Consider the following 14,354-nt stretch of genomic DNA (forward strand, 5'->3'; position numbering starts at 1 on the left):
CTTACCAGTCGTATGCGACTGTGGTTGCTGGGAATCCGTGCACCTTTCTGGTTGATCGAGTCCCTCGGCAGAATTATCTCCACTGCCACCCTTCAGAGATCGATACAAAGATCGTACTTTGCTGGCAGACCAGTGACCAGGCGGTGTTTTAGGCTTCGTACTATCGGGAGACTTCCTTGGTCGTCGGCTCTGACTGCGATCACGACTTTCCTCTCTTCCTGGCGATTTTTTACGATCTTCTTTACTTCTAGCTTTTTCGATCAATTGGCTAAGCATTCCTCTTTTCGAATCCGTTGACTTGGCCGTGCCATAGACAATAATGTTTCCACTCGAATCCAAGACAGCTTCGACATCAGCGGAAGGAGTACGGCAACGTGTTGGTACCTCCTTCGTTTCTAAATAAAAAAATCACGTGGATCGCGTGATAATCTTGAAATTGGAGTATATTGAAATTAAGATTAAATTAGATACCTTTCATGTAAAGCGCATTATCTGCACTAGTTGCAGTAGTACGCGAATGTCGATGATCCTTGGTCGGAGCTTGGGTTTGCGGTTGCGGTGGTTCCTGCATTTGTAAACGTGCCAAGTGATCCAGTAACGCCTGCAAATGCTGATTACTAGCTGCATCAGAAGCTATCATGCTTACTTCACCAGCACTAACTCCAGTTGCAAAAGATTTTATATATGGTTCTAATTGTTGAGCAAGATTCTGCAATTGTTTTACCTGACTTCTCAATGATAGGATATCGTTCATCTGAATGAACAAAGGAATTCATTAATCGACGTATCTTCAAGACGTTCAAGCTTTGCCAATAATAAAATCTAAATAATACCTGAGAATGGAATATTTCTTTTTCTATGTGAATTCTACATAACTGTTCATCCCAAAGTGTATCGAACACGTTTCTAAGGCGTTCTAGTTCCATCTGATAATGCTCTAATTGTTGTTCTAGCACCCGACAATCCCTCGCCACCTGTTCGTAACGTATGCCCAATGGAGGTGTGTTAGCTCTTCTCAGAACTGCCACATCACGATGTAATTCTTCTAAACGTTCCTTCACAGTGAGCAACTGCTGATTCAATTCCTTCAGCTGACTATCAAATGTTCGACAGTGACTGGAAAACGGTCCACCGTCGGTCCCGCTCTTGGTTGGAATCCTCTGAGCAGACTTGCTGCTCTGCTTGGAAAAGAAATATCTCACGTAAACTCTGAGCCATTTCTTCCCAGAACGTCAGACGTGTATATAGATATATACGGGTCTGAATAAACTGTCTGATACTGACTACCACATCATCGGCTAAGAAACTAACAAGAAACGAAACGTTTTCACGTCTGCCGAGAACAGTCAATTTGCTACAAGAATGACTGTATTCTAATCTGGCTACTAACTACCACCATACGATTAAGTACAAGCCACATCATATATCGAGTAAAATCCTGTAAACAAAAATACTTACACAGAAGTGTGCGCGAGAAATGCAATGAAAAAGAAACTTGTAATATGAACGTAAAGATGGAATTCGTAATCGAGAGGTGGCCAGGCTAAATGTATCTAAGTACCTGAATCACTGGCGGATCCTGTTGAGCCGTCGTGTGAGTTTGGTCATATAATGATTCCTTCTGGGACTGACCGACGTACGGTTGCAGTGCGCGAGCAAATTCATTCTTATAGTTAGTCTTCAGATGTGCAGTCAGCAGAGGTGGCCTCGATGGATATCCTAATTGCGCGACTCGACTTAATCGTTCCAACATTGGATGGGCTAGCTCGAGAAATTGATATTTCGTCGCGCCGCTAGTAAAGGCAGTGCATAGCATTAAATGCATCTGCAGCACAGGAAGTGCGCTACCTAATGAAAGCAATTGGCTTCGAACCATCCTTTCCTTCGTTTCAAACTGTCGCTGCAATTCTGTCAGAGTACTTCCATGCGTCTTCGTTATGGCCTCCTGCATTCCCTGACAGAAAGAATTCAATGTCCTTTTTTCGGAATCCAAACTATGTCGTAGTTCATCCAATTGTGATTTTAAAGCCAACACTCCGTCTCGCACACCAGCTTGCAGCTCACAAATGGAATTAACAGCTCGTTCCATCTTCTTCGAAGCCTGTTGCCAGGCACTTTCAATATCAACGCAGTGAAGCCTCGCATCCGCAGGAGTGTCGCGAAAACAAGTAGCACAGAGCATGCACTTGGCACTTTGACTATACATTATGTATTGTTCTCCATGAGTTGGGCAACGACGTTGTGTATCCTTGGTGCATTTGCTCATATGTAACACCTCGTGTGTGGAGAACATCTTTGCACGATGGGTATTCTCCCTGCAGTGCGTACACAAAGCTTGTCCTATATTCAAAAATAGTGTTAAGTTTCAAGGATAAGATAGTAGGATGATTATTGTTAAATTTATTATTGTTTGCTACTTACCACATGTTGTACAAAAAAACATAGTAGACTTATCCCGTTTATCACAGTTGGCACAAGGTGGATTCTCAGAGTTTGCCAACTCAACTAGCTGACGTATCAGCTGATCAGGCGGTGGTTGTTGTGCTCCATCTTTCAACTGTGTCTGTTGCCTATGAGCAGTAATGTATTGTAAATTTGTGGTAACAGGCAATACAAAGTGTTAGGAATGATATGAAAGATACTTCAACTCTTGCAAAAAAATATTATCATAAACAATATAGAAAAATTCTCAGAAAAGTCATATATAAAGAGAAAAGGATTTCAAAGAACCATTACAACAGAATAAAAATTACAATAAGATGAATCTATAGAATTCCATTCTGAACGATAAATCAGAAACACGTACACTTTACAATAAAGAAATATGTCTAAACAAGTACTTGCAAAACAAACATAATTTACAACTTATACAAACAATAAAAATAAGTTTAGCTATATGGGTTTTATTTCATATATATCTCAATGAAGTTAAGCAAAACTTATCGTACCCATATATTCTACGCCACAAACATCAAAACAATTAGGAAATTTCATTCTTTAAACCCAAGATTATTGAAACAAAAGTGTACGAAGCAAAAGATCATCGTGGAGAAGGAACTGACAAAGACATAACAAATTTTGTCATTATGTTAAGACACAAAATTTACATAGAGACAATAGAACTAATAGGAAATGTAATAACATGCACATAGTAGCCGAACCTAACCCAGACCTGGGATCGTCACCCACCCTAAGGACGCCATGCAATAACAGTCGTTGTTATCTACCCGCAGATGGGACAGGAGACTTTTCCCTCAAGATGAGGGCCACGGATGCAGCGGGCACAAAAGGTGTGAAAGCAGGACAGCAGACAAGGCTCGTTGTAATAGTCATGACAGACACCGCAGATGAGAGGATTCCTAGGACCGCCACCGGTTACACCTGTCGTACCGTCATTCTCGCCGACGTCGATGCCGTCGACCGTCGTCCCCGCCGAGTTCGCCATCGTCGGCCAAACCAACGGCGGCCACCTGGAAACCAGAATCCAGAACGTGCTTCACCGACCACCACCTCAGTACCCTCCTTCATTTTTTTCTTTCTTTACGGTTACTTCACTATCAAAATTAAATCACTATTTAATAAAATCAAATGAAATGCAACATGCAACTACTTGAAACGATAAAAAGAAGGAATGTTTACCCTAAGACCGTTGGCCCGCCCGCCGCAGAAAAACCTGATAGGTAGTTTATCGGCTCGTCATTCTGACGTAGTATGGTGGGCGCAAACCCCCAGTTTGCGCCTGACGATCGACTCTGACGTCACTGAAATGGCACCAATCTCACCCCCTCCACTAAGGATGATACGTACACGTAGAAAAGAGGACGGGCTGCTGCTGCTGCTGCTGCTGCACGCGCTGCTACGTGGTAAGGGTGCACCGGCCTGCACACAAGGTAACTATGACGTAAGTGTGCAGGGGTAATGATGCACATACATGCATGCACTCACAATGGATATTTAACCCTTTCTCCTACAAATTTTCAAATAATTTTATTGTTTCTATAAGAAATATGTTTGAAAATTTGGAAAATCTGTTTATGTAGAATCTTATTTAAGCATTGAACATTTTTAAGAGCTATCTTTGCATATAATGTATAAGTGAGTAGTGATGCACGTATGTACGCCCACTGATAATGGGTATTTGACCCCTTTTTCTACAAATTTTCAAATAATTTTATTCTTTCTATAAGATATATATTTGAAAATTTGGAAAAATTATCTACGTATAAAATTGTCTACGTTCAAAATCTTATTTACACATTGAAAACTCTTAAAAACTTTCTTTGCATGTAGTAGATACTAAAACAGATATGTATATAAGAACAAAGAATTTAAACTCTCTGAATAATAATTCATAATAATCGCTCGAAATTTACAACCTGTAATTTAATAATCGCTTTAAATAAAATAGTAAATAATTATAGATATAATTTAAATAATAAATAATTACAAGTTTCGTTATCATCTACAAATTTCTAACATTTTCAAACACACGGTAATCGTGAGACACGATAAAGCAATCGATAATGCATCGTTCGGTGATGTAAGATACTGTAAAAGTTGTAAATAGCAAAACTTGTAATAAACGGCAGTTTTCGCGTGTTCCAGAACTTCAGAGTAATATCTTCTGGCCATGAGCAAAGATGAGTACCATATTCATCTTCACTTATAAGTAACAGCTAGGGTTGCACATGGCAATAAAGTAGTGCTGCGTTAACTGGCCGGGATTTTGCTTTGTTAATTGGCCATCGCTATCCCCACTAGTTCTTTAAACTGATTCCATGCCTTTGGTTTTAGACATATATGTAAAATAAACAAATATGTAAAAAATATATATGGGTATTCGTATCTCAGTTGTCTTCTATCAAGAAAAGAGATACTTGAGATTTTCTGTAACTAGTTAAATGAAATCCTAACCTATGACCAGAGTCAACTACTGTATACATTTGTAGCCTGGATCTATATGGGTGAAAGCAGCACCTCGACGTTCTCACCCCTCAGCACCGCCATCATTCGTTTTCTGCACTTCTGCAGGGACCTACATACACATTGATATATGAACCCTTCAGAAACCACACTGATCAACTGTATAAATGGAAAGCTACAGAAAAGTAACGATTAGTCTACTAACACAACTAATGAAGTGTAACCTAAGTAGAGATTTGTTTCATTCGCTAAGTATTACGACGAGTATCATATTTTGAATATTATATATATTTTTTTTATGTTATATATATTTTGTACATTTTTATAGTTTTAAATTTTCTTTAAGTAGATCAAAATTCGCAGTCTACCGATGATATTACAGATACTGCCTTCTAAGTTCACCTTAGAATTTATTTACATTTATCTTTTGAAAATTAAACATTGATTACTTATGTAATGGAAATAGGAAATCAACAAAAAACAGAATTGATCAATATGACTTCTGAAAGATTCATATACAGTAATAATAAGAGAATCGTTCAATCCTCATTATGTATATCACGACAGACTGCGACTAATCAAATGCAGTTTGACGAACGATGTCCGATAATGATTATGCATTTGAGAAAAATATATTTTTAGTGATATCACGATATCTTTTTTCATCGTTATAGTAATATCATGTTCATGAAATTATTGTGAAATTTATGAAATACTATCGAAACATAGCGGTGAAAAGGTGAACTAATTTCTCTATCTGTCCTTGTCACACACTAATGCCACAGACAAAATACAGAATAGACGTGACATTCAATGCATTTTCATTCTGGAGGTCACTCTACCCCCATAATATGTTCGAATCGCATGCGACGTTATCGATTCAGTATAATAGCAGTTCCTATGACATTACAAATAGGGTATATAGGACAAGACATTTTACTCCATTGTACTCCAACTGTATTATCATACAACTGATCGAAAAGGTAATTTCGTGCAAAAACTATGGCGAATTAATGCAAACCGCTCGTCTGCACCGGTCTAAAAATTGGGCGCGCAAACGCGTCGGTAAACGCGCGTTCTTTACACCGGACATTAAAAATATTTTGTAAACAGCTTACAAATTATAATTTATACAGATTATAATTTACGATTCGATTGTGAATGGTTAATTGGATTGAGCATGACTAATCGTTTCTTTGACTAATCGTTTCACTGATTCTATTATCCTAGATCCTATTAGGCTCGAATGTCACTTGTTCATTTTGAAACAAGTGCCTGTTTGGAGGTTACACTGTCTATAAATGCATACACTAAGGCACCAAACCTTCCACTTCGTTCAAGCATAACATAGTTTTAAGTAAAATAAATGTAAATTTTATAGTACATTATTTCTATTACATTGCCTACGTATATATAATATTTTGTCACATACATAATATATACGGCATTATAAACCATATAAACAATACATCTACAATATTATATACATTTAAAAGTGTTATACCATCTAATATAGCATAGCTTATGGGTAATATGTTACACTATATTATAAAACTAAATTTAATGTAAATTACTGTATATTCTCACAATTTCATTGAAGAAATCAATATCACAAAGAGAATCCTCCTGTTTTATCATTCGCCTTTAACTGTCGTCATCCTAAGCCCTCATCCTCGCCATCTTCACAAATTAGAAGAAGGGAATATACAAAAATTTCGAAATATATTTTTGTTTACATATTAGATGTAAATGAACATCCAAAGTAGGGATAAACAAGTAAATGTTTATAACTAACACAAAATATTTAGAAATACGAAAAATTTTCAGAAACATTTACAAAAACCTATATAAATTAATCAAACAGCCTTCCTCTTCCATTTTAATGATAGTCATATCGTCTATATTTGTCATGTGACACATCAGCCCTTCTGCTTCTATTATCAATCGTACCCTCTGTCTTTGTCGCACACTGTGACGGTATCTTTCTATTGCCACCCCTATTGTTTGCTCTTGTCGCACGCTATCACCCTTCCTGTCTGCGGTTGTCATGTACTGCCATCTATTAGGTAGTGAAGGAACTGAAACTTGGAGCGTTTATAGATAGATGACAAAACGTGGCATGTCCGAACACAAAACTGAAGCTACATGATCTGAAACGTGTGTTGGATAAGCCATGTCCTGCCATCTATCCAAAAACGACCTAAGTTATTAAGTAAAGATGCTAATATGCTGTGACATATATCGTATTCGAAAATATTAAGGTTTGCGTTGAAAAGCTGATATGCAGTAGTAAAGTAATAAATCGACCTATCCTTAAATCTAGTTTCAATTAATTGAGGAAATTTGTTTAATTTAGTTTATTTTTCAAACCTATTTTCTCTGTATTAATAATAATTGAAATAAATCACAATATTTATCAGATTAATTAAACTATAAATTTATTCAATATTTATATAGGCAACCACCAATTTATTATTAGATAAAATAGGTTTTATCGAACAAAACAAAATTAAACTACAAAGCGATAAATGATTTATCTATTCTTGCCTTGCTATTTTATACTCTGGTTAATAATACATCTCATTACGAAATTGAGACTTAAATTAGCTTCCAGAATCGTAGAGAAAGAAACGAAGGACCAGTAAGGATCAAGGACAATTACGATAATTTGTCATTTGCAATTGATCCTAAATGCATATATTAACCATAAAAAGCGAACTTTCCAACTTGATTTATTTAAAAACAAAGAATTTTTTAATAAAATATCTATCATTTCACTTTTCTAGACATCAGTATTAAAGACTAGAAATTAACGTTATTACAACGACGATACTGATTTTTTCCTCGTATTCCTACAATACCTATACAAATTTCCTAAAAATTGAATTACAACAAATTGGTACTAATCAATCAAAGAAATAACGTGTTATCCGTAACTGATAGTATATCCCATGGAAATCATAAGTGTCTCTTTAATAGCGGGATGTAGCTGTTTCTCTATGTATCTGGTCAAAGCTTGGCTGGCACCGCGTAAAAACACATCTTCCATTTCTCTGGCGACGTGTTCTTTCGACTGCCAACTTCTACTATCGTTTTCTAAGTCAATTGGGAAAATATTATCCAACGTTTCATCGATATACAAATGTCTTGTTTCTTTCGGCGCATCGTTTTCACTTATGTGATAGCTATTTTCTCTTTTAACGTTCGCCTTTGATTCGTTGTTGTCGTCTAAATTTTTCGGAAGAATCTTCGTTATATTGTTCAAGTTGCTTTGCTTCGTTTGATGTTGTTCGGTGCAATTGCCAGTTTCGTTGGTTTTTAACCGTTTACTGGTCAATGCTGTTGCGAAATCTTCAGGAGTAATTGTCTCCGTAGATCGTAATATCTTTATGGGATGACTGCTGGCTTCCTGACCACTTTTGAAAGATCCTGGAAAGCGGCGAACGCTCGAGGAACTTACGACAACGTCAGATTCAACCAGGGCTCGCTTTTCTCTTGGTGGAGATTTAGTGAGCCAAATGTTTTTTCTCCATATTCCTAATTTCGTAAGAGGTGCGCTTACGATACGAGACTGACGAGTTTCGTTTGGTATAACGATATCTACTTCTTTTGAAACACCCACCAATTGACGTGGTTCCGCTGCTTCATAATCATCGTGCAATGTTAGGGGCAGAAGCCCATACTGCAAAAGATTAAATGTTTTATTCTTGATACAGCAGAAATTAAAAGTTAGTTAGAGGATAACTTATCAATACCTGAACACTTACAATGGCTATAAAAAGTATTTACATATCATTGTATTTATTTATTAGGTGCACAGTATATTAAACTCTGCATCATTTGCTAGTACTTTCGTATAAGTACAGGACTTGGATATTACGAAGATGAAATGTAGAACTTGATAAAAAAAAAAAAAAAAAAAAACGCTCCAGTGGAAAATAAGGGAATGTACCCATAATTTTTGTAGCCACTGTATTATAGAAAACTTTTATGGATATATTGTATGTGTATTTTTAATATATTATAAAATTTCATTCTCTCATTTCATCTGTGAAACGAGGCACCACTTTTATGATTATATTGGTAAAGTTTGTTGCTAATGAAATTTCAAATTTTTTCCTATAACACAAATAATATATTCAGAAAAGATTTCTATAATTGTTCGCGTATCTTTTTGAGCTACTATAGACCACAGATATTTACGCAAAGTCATAGTTTTGTGAAAAAGATTAAAGAAATGAAATCTAAGCAACAATATGTTGTTACGTATTATATGTAATCTCTATATTTTTGCACTTTTAACTTTCCCATAAATACATCAATATCCGCAGTCTACGTATTAGAAGCGAAATAAATGAATTACCTCGTCTCGAGGTGGATAAAATGGAGGCCACTTGTCTTGTCTTTTAATTTGCTTGTCTAAACGCGTAGGGCGACAACCGTAAGCGTAGATAGAAGCAAATCTGGGCTCTAAGAAACTGGACTCCGTTCGAATGCGCATCTGTCCTCTACCACGAGCGATTGGACTTGTTAAAAAATCAACACCTGCTCGCCTCAATCTTAGAGTCATCGTACAAGATTCAGCCGGTATAGGTGGCTGATGATCCCGTGGCATTAACGAAACTAACCCAGAGACGGATAAATCATTAAACATCACCCGAGTCTGCAGAGAATTGTTGCTAGGCTCGTAAATACATTTCTCGACCCTGGCCCATGGATTTCCGGTGTTTCTAGCACCTTGTGGCAACTAAACAGCAGAGAACTATGTTAACTATATTAATTAATGTTTAGAATTCTTTTTTAATAATAAAATTTAAATATAAGTTTTCCCCTTAAAGCTTTTGACAAATCTGAACAGACAACCATTCCGTGTGTATAATTTATTAAAGAAAACAAATTCAATTTTTCATCCGAGACTTGTTTTAAACTCCTATCTTTGATGTAAATTTGAATGCAATTCGCGTAATAAATATTACTTTAACAGCAATCCGGGAGACTGACATCTCAAGTGGTACAGAACGGAGTTCTTGTTGATAAAACATTCCTGCTTCCTCCTCTTCAAGTCCTTTCCTTCTGCTCGAGTCTTTGTGAAGTGCATCTAGGGCACGTTCCAATCTTCCACCGCAGGCTTCCCAATTGCCGATGTTCGAACGAGCAGAACTGATCGATGAATATGTCAGTAGCAAGATCACTGATACCTTAAAGGCTGACACCATCTCTGTAAACGACAGAAGAAGTGAAGTAGCAAAGTTATAAAATAATTTCGAACATTTATGCAATTTTAATGTCACATAAATATCGTAATCGTAATAAAAAGAAAAAGATCTGCAGATTGCCAAAACATAAAATACTCAAGGCAAAAACTGATAAAAATCTAGCATTTAAACGAGGAGAAAAGTAGCCAGGTCATTGTCCTTTCTATGTTTCTGTGATAAAGACAACTGCAATGACACTTTCAAGGCTCATAAAAAGGCAAGAAGGCGCATCTACGTGTGGTGGCATCATTAAAATATCTCAGTAGGTATATCCTGTAGAAACTCAGTGAATTCGAGCCGCTGAAACAGAGCATGAATGCGTCTTCCTTCCGTCTATTTCAGCGACAATCGAGTGAAACCAGGAAGCACAATTTGGACGCGAACTGCCTCTATTGTATTCACCGATTATTATTAATTCTTCCGAGTAACTATCGGATTAGTCGCACTGATATTCCAAAACGTTAGAATGTATTCTAATCTTTTCCTTAATATCTAGTTAAAAAGAAATACCATAAAATAAAAAAAAATCTACGAAATTTTGTAAAATGTTATCAATTCGTGAAAATACGAGTTTCATAAAACTTACAACTGAAAAATCTTACATAAATTTAATGCTATCAAACGCTTCTGTGTAATATCTAATTTTTTAAAATACTACAAAATAAAGCAATATCTGCAATATTCCTAATCCATAAAAATGCAATTTTCACTTTTGCCAATTGGGAAATCTTATACAAAATCATTGCTATTTAACGTTTCGTACAAAACACGTTGGCTTTCAGTCTTACAGATTGTTAAATAGTGGACGATGTTATAACACGAAAAACAATACGATTTCCCAGCACAGATGCAACACGAGTTTCTCAATTTCCTAATTGACCGATATTGAAACGCTGTGGTGTACGTAGGCGTAGTGTTTCATTCGGGTACACGCAACCTTTTTACGGGATCTCAAGTACGAAATCTTATTGTTTAGACGGAACGTATGAATCTTGGTTGGCAAGGTGAATAAGGCCAGCACCACTATTTTTGTATGCTAATGCGCGATTCGATGTTGATTTCATCTGCTGGTGCTTTCGCGCTCCGTTAACCGGCACTCTAATGTCGATTTTGCAATTTTTTTGCCAGGGAGTATTCATATCTTCGTAGTATCATCTTTTCTACCTTACTTCCTGTGCCATAAGCTGTATATTTCTTTGACAAAACTTTGAAGAATCCACTTTAGAGAATACTATTATTGTAAATTCTAATTATCTATATGAATGATCAGTTCCAGAAAAAGAGAGAGAAAGATTCAGTAAAAAAAAAAAATAAAACAAACTTAGACAATTATTTTCATCCAGATTTGTTCTCAAATATATTCTTTATATCAGATAAAATTGTTAAATTATACAACAACAAATGCAATTTTTATTATCTGTAATTAATATATAATATTATTGTATTAATTAACATAGGAATAATTATTAATTATTACTGTAAAAATTATATACCGATAAATATCAAATGACATCGAGTAAGAGTAAAGTAAAGTGTAAGGGAAAGTGCAAAGGTTTTCTCTCTAATATAAAGTAAAAAAAGAAAGAAAGTATATACTTTGATTATTACCAGCAAAAAGTAGCAGCTAAAATAGTGCATGTCAAAGTAGTAAGAAGTATGAATTAAAATTTATACATATACGTATGTACTTACTGAAAACTCGATATTAAATGACGAAAAATTTCGTACAAATTTTCTGATTATTCCTTCAGGAGATGGGAGTACTCAGCTTGCACCTTTGGTGTAAGGCAGATCGAATAACAATGAAAGTGGCTAGATACGCGAGGCAACTCCTACTCTTAAGTCTTTCTTTCTTTCTTCTTCCGGTGATGCGTGGAATACACTCGAAAGCAACGAGCTTGATCGCAGCATCGCGTGAGATTTATTCTGTAAATTAACGATTTCATAATTCACAAATGAATCAGTAATTATGGCATGGTGATCTTTAATAAATAAGCATTTACACGCTTTAGTATCATGTAAACAAATTCATATGTTAATGCAATGTAATATAATAAATAAAAATATTAACATATATACATTAATTATGTTGAAATGTTACTCAAATTTTTAAAAAATTGAACTTGCGATTTTTTAAATCTACAGTTTGATATTGTATAATATCGTATTGTATAATATCGTATTCTGATTATAGATATCAAACTTACATTAATACAAAAGCATAAAAATAATTTCGGATTGTATTTCATATTTCATACTTCAAGTGATTATAGTGAAATTAATCGGGCGAATTATAAATAAATTGAAATTGAAAGATACGCGATCGATGCGACCTCAAACAGTCTATCACGGTATCCCTCTATTTCTTAATTGAGAATGGAAATAAACATGATGCATCAACTTGCTTATTACGTGTGCGATAGTGCGAATTATGCTGCAATTACGAACATTCGTTAGATATCATGTGTTTATAGGAAAACGTCCAAGTTACTTGTGAATTGAATCACTTTCAAATTCCTAATAGAAACACACGAACAGTTTTCTAGGTTATGTATATAAAATGTTTTTTTCTAAAAGGAATTTGTGTTTACTTATTATAATTTTAGGTGAGATATTCATATATTTTATTGCACTTTCTATCATAATACAATTTCAATCTTCCCTATCTGCTTAGTTCATGTGATAGGTGTTTTCGGACGAATGGACAAATGCGAGATGCTAGAAGTAATTTCGTTCAAAAATTCTGATCGAGAACCTGAACCTGATACTGGAAACATCAAATATGAAGAAGAGAATAAAATTATCGAAGCGAACGTGACAATAAACAATTCAACTGTTAATGTGACTAAAGTCAATTGCCTAACGGATAAAGTCTATGGACCAGTAGAAGTAACATAATAAAATATTTGAGAATGTTAAATTTAAAATGGAAGGGAATAAATTACAAGCATTAACTATTTCAGATTGTTAATGCAACCAGATTAATGAAATTATTAATCTTAGAACCTGGACCATCAAACAAAAGTAGAAATGATAAAGAAGGCAGACTTTTACCAGGAACTTGTGTGATAGTATTATTTTATGCTAGATGGAGTATATTCAGTAGTCAAGCTGCACCGCACTTTAATGCATTACCACGTTCATTTCCACATATTAAGGCAGTGGCACTAGATGCAATTAAATACCAAAAGTAATAAGTACAATAAAGTAAAACAATTTATTTATATGATTAAAAGAAGTCTATAAACATTTTGCGTTTTCCATGTTTTTAGTTTTAATGCTCAATATGGAATTGTTGGAGTCCCAACGTTAATGCTTGTTCACAATGGAAAACCTGTAGCAAAATTTAATTACACTGTTTATACATTGGAAGCTTTTGCAAGATTTATAACACAAATAACTAATTTGCAACCAAATGGGTCATTATATGTTACATCTTTGGATTTTGCTGGCCCTGTTTCTAGTACACCTTCTAATGGGACGGATTATTGTCTAGTCCTTTCATGGATCTTCATTACTGCATGTGCTTTATACTTCACATCTCAAAGCAGGTGGTGGCAACAGTTTGTAGAATTAATTCAAAATACATGGCGCGAAAGTAATGCTCAACACGAGCATGCTGATTAGAATGTAAAAAGGGACTATCTTATATTCCATACAAGAAATTACGACATGAGATACAAACATAAGATCTTATTATTAATTCGCATGATATTCTATGCGGTATAAATCTTAAAAGAATGTAAATATACTTCGATAAATAAGTAAAGTGTATGTTATTAAAAAAAAAAACACGTAATTAATAATTCTTTTACCTTCTTTCAGTATTTATAAAATTATCTATGCTACAAATTTTGCATTTTGCACATGAGTAATATACATTACGATCAATTTATATACTGTAATAAAAATATTGCAAAACTTAATTTTTAGTGATAATAAAAATTATAAAATAAGCTACGGGAAGTTTCGTAATTGTGAAGTTCAAACGGAACTGAACACACCGCGCGCCTTTTGTCAATTGAGCATCTAATTTATTTCCAACAGTTTTCAATTGTTTTAACATGTGTCTACAATTGCAAATGGTCTGACATTCTCAAAATAGGAAATACAACGATATTATGGTAATTCGTGTTATATAATTATAATTATTATGTTGTATATGATAAAGCTTGA

The 14,354-nt window shown here is 34.9% G+C and overlaps 3 protein-coding genes across 15 annotated transcripts in view; 1 reads left to right on the forward strand and 2 right to left on the reverse strand.

Annotated features, from left to right (window-relative positions):
• The window catches only part of LOC139993377 (RING finger protein 207), a 7,423-nt gene extending 1,739 nt beyond the window's left edge, over positions 1-5,684 (reverse strand). For 2 of the 12 annotated variants that reach the window (XM_072015049.1, XM_072015050.1), the window contains exons 1-7: positions 3,640-3,879; positions 3,228-3,470; positions 2,422-2,570; positions 1,562-2,340; positions 834-1,178; positions 472-754; positions 6-395 (exon numbers count right to left, since the gene is read on the reverse strand). In XM_072015049.1, the coding sequence (XP_071871150.1) occupies positions 6-395; positions 472-754; positions 834-1,178; positions 1,562-2,340; positions 2,422-2,570; positions 3,228-3,445 (2,164 nt within the window). In that variant the 5' untranslated portion in view covers positions 3,446-3,470; positions 3,640-3,879. Of the gene's footprint in view, positions 1-5; positions 396-471; positions 755-833; positions 1,179-1,561; positions 2,341-2,421; positions 2,571-3,172; positions 3,555-3,639; positions 3,880-3,945; positions 4,416-4,941; positions 5,036-5,128 lie in introns of those variants that run through there. The other 10 variants (XM_072015045.1, XM_072015047.1, XM_072015043.1 and 7 more) reach the window with 10 other exon arrangements.
• Positions 5,685-7,639: 1,955 nt separating this feature from the next.
• LOC139993233 (uncharacterized) lies at positions 7,640-12,471 on the reverse strand. Its single transcript, XM_072014764.1, has 5 exons — positions 12,386-12,471; positions 11,871-12,104; positions 9,900-10,141; positions 9,287-9,670; positions 7,640-8,605 (listed from the first exon to the last, which is right to left on the reverse strand). Exons 3-5 carry the CDS (start codon positions 10,137-10,139, stop codon positions 7,850-7,852), a joined length of 1,380 nt encoding a protein of 459 aa, XP_071870865.1. The 5' UTR covers positions 10,140-10,141; positions 11,871-12,104; positions 12,386-12,471; the 3' UTR covers positions 7,640-7,849.
• A 68-nt stretch (positions 12,472-12,539) lies between these two features.
• Bug (thioredoxin domain-containing protein bug) lies at positions 12,540-13,970 on the forward strand. Of its 2 annotated transcripts, none has more exons than XM_072014798.1 (4): positions 12,540-12,784; positions 12,865-13,067; positions 13,142-13,368; positions 13,451-13,970. In XM_072014798.1, the coding sequence occupies exons 1-4, from the start codon at positions 12,739-12,741 to the stop codon at positions 13,803-13,805; spliced, it is 831 nt and encodes a 276-aa protein (XP_071870899.1). In that variant the 5' UTR covers positions 12,540-12,738; the 3' UTR covers positions 13,806-13,970. The 2 variants fall into 2 exon arrangements, with proteins under 2 accessions (XP_071870899.1, XP_071870898.1); XM_072014797.1 differs by having other exon boundaries at positions 12,542-12,784; positions 12,853-13,067.
• Positions 13,971-14,354: the final 384 nt, after the last annotated feature.

This window comes from Bombus fervidus, chromosome 12 (genome assembly GCF_041682495.2).
Source record: "Bombus fervidus isolate BK054 chromosome 12, iyBomFerv1, whole genome shotgun sequence".
Taxonomy (NCBI): domain Eukaryota; kingdom Metazoa; phylum Arthropoda; class Insecta; order Hymenoptera; family Apidae; genus Bombus; species Bombus fervidus.

Coding starts and splice junctions, on each gene's coding strand:
- LOC139993233 (XM_072014764.1), bottom strand. CDS start 10,139: ATGGTGTCAGCCTTTAAGGTATCAGTGATCTTGCTACTGACATATTCA. Junction 9,671..9,899: donor TCTCCCGGATTGCTGTTAAA/GTAATATTTATT, acceptor TCTGCTGTTTAG/TTGCCACAAGGTGCTAGAAA. Junction 8,606..9,286: donor TTTATCCACCTCGAGACGAG/GTAATTCATTTA, acceptor AATCTTTTGCAG/TATGGGCTTCTGCCCCTAAC.
- Bug (XM_072014797.1), top strand. CDS start 12,739: ATGTTTTTTTCTAAAAGGAATTTGTGTTTACTTATTATAATTTTAG. Junction 12,785..12,852: donor TTTACTTATTATAATTTTAG/GTGAGATATTCA, acceptor CTATCTGCTTAG/TTCATGTGATAGGTGTTTTC. Junction 13,068..13,141: donor AAGTCTATGGACCAGTAGAA/GTAACATAATAA, acceptor TAACTATTTCAG/ATTGTTAATGCAACCAGATT.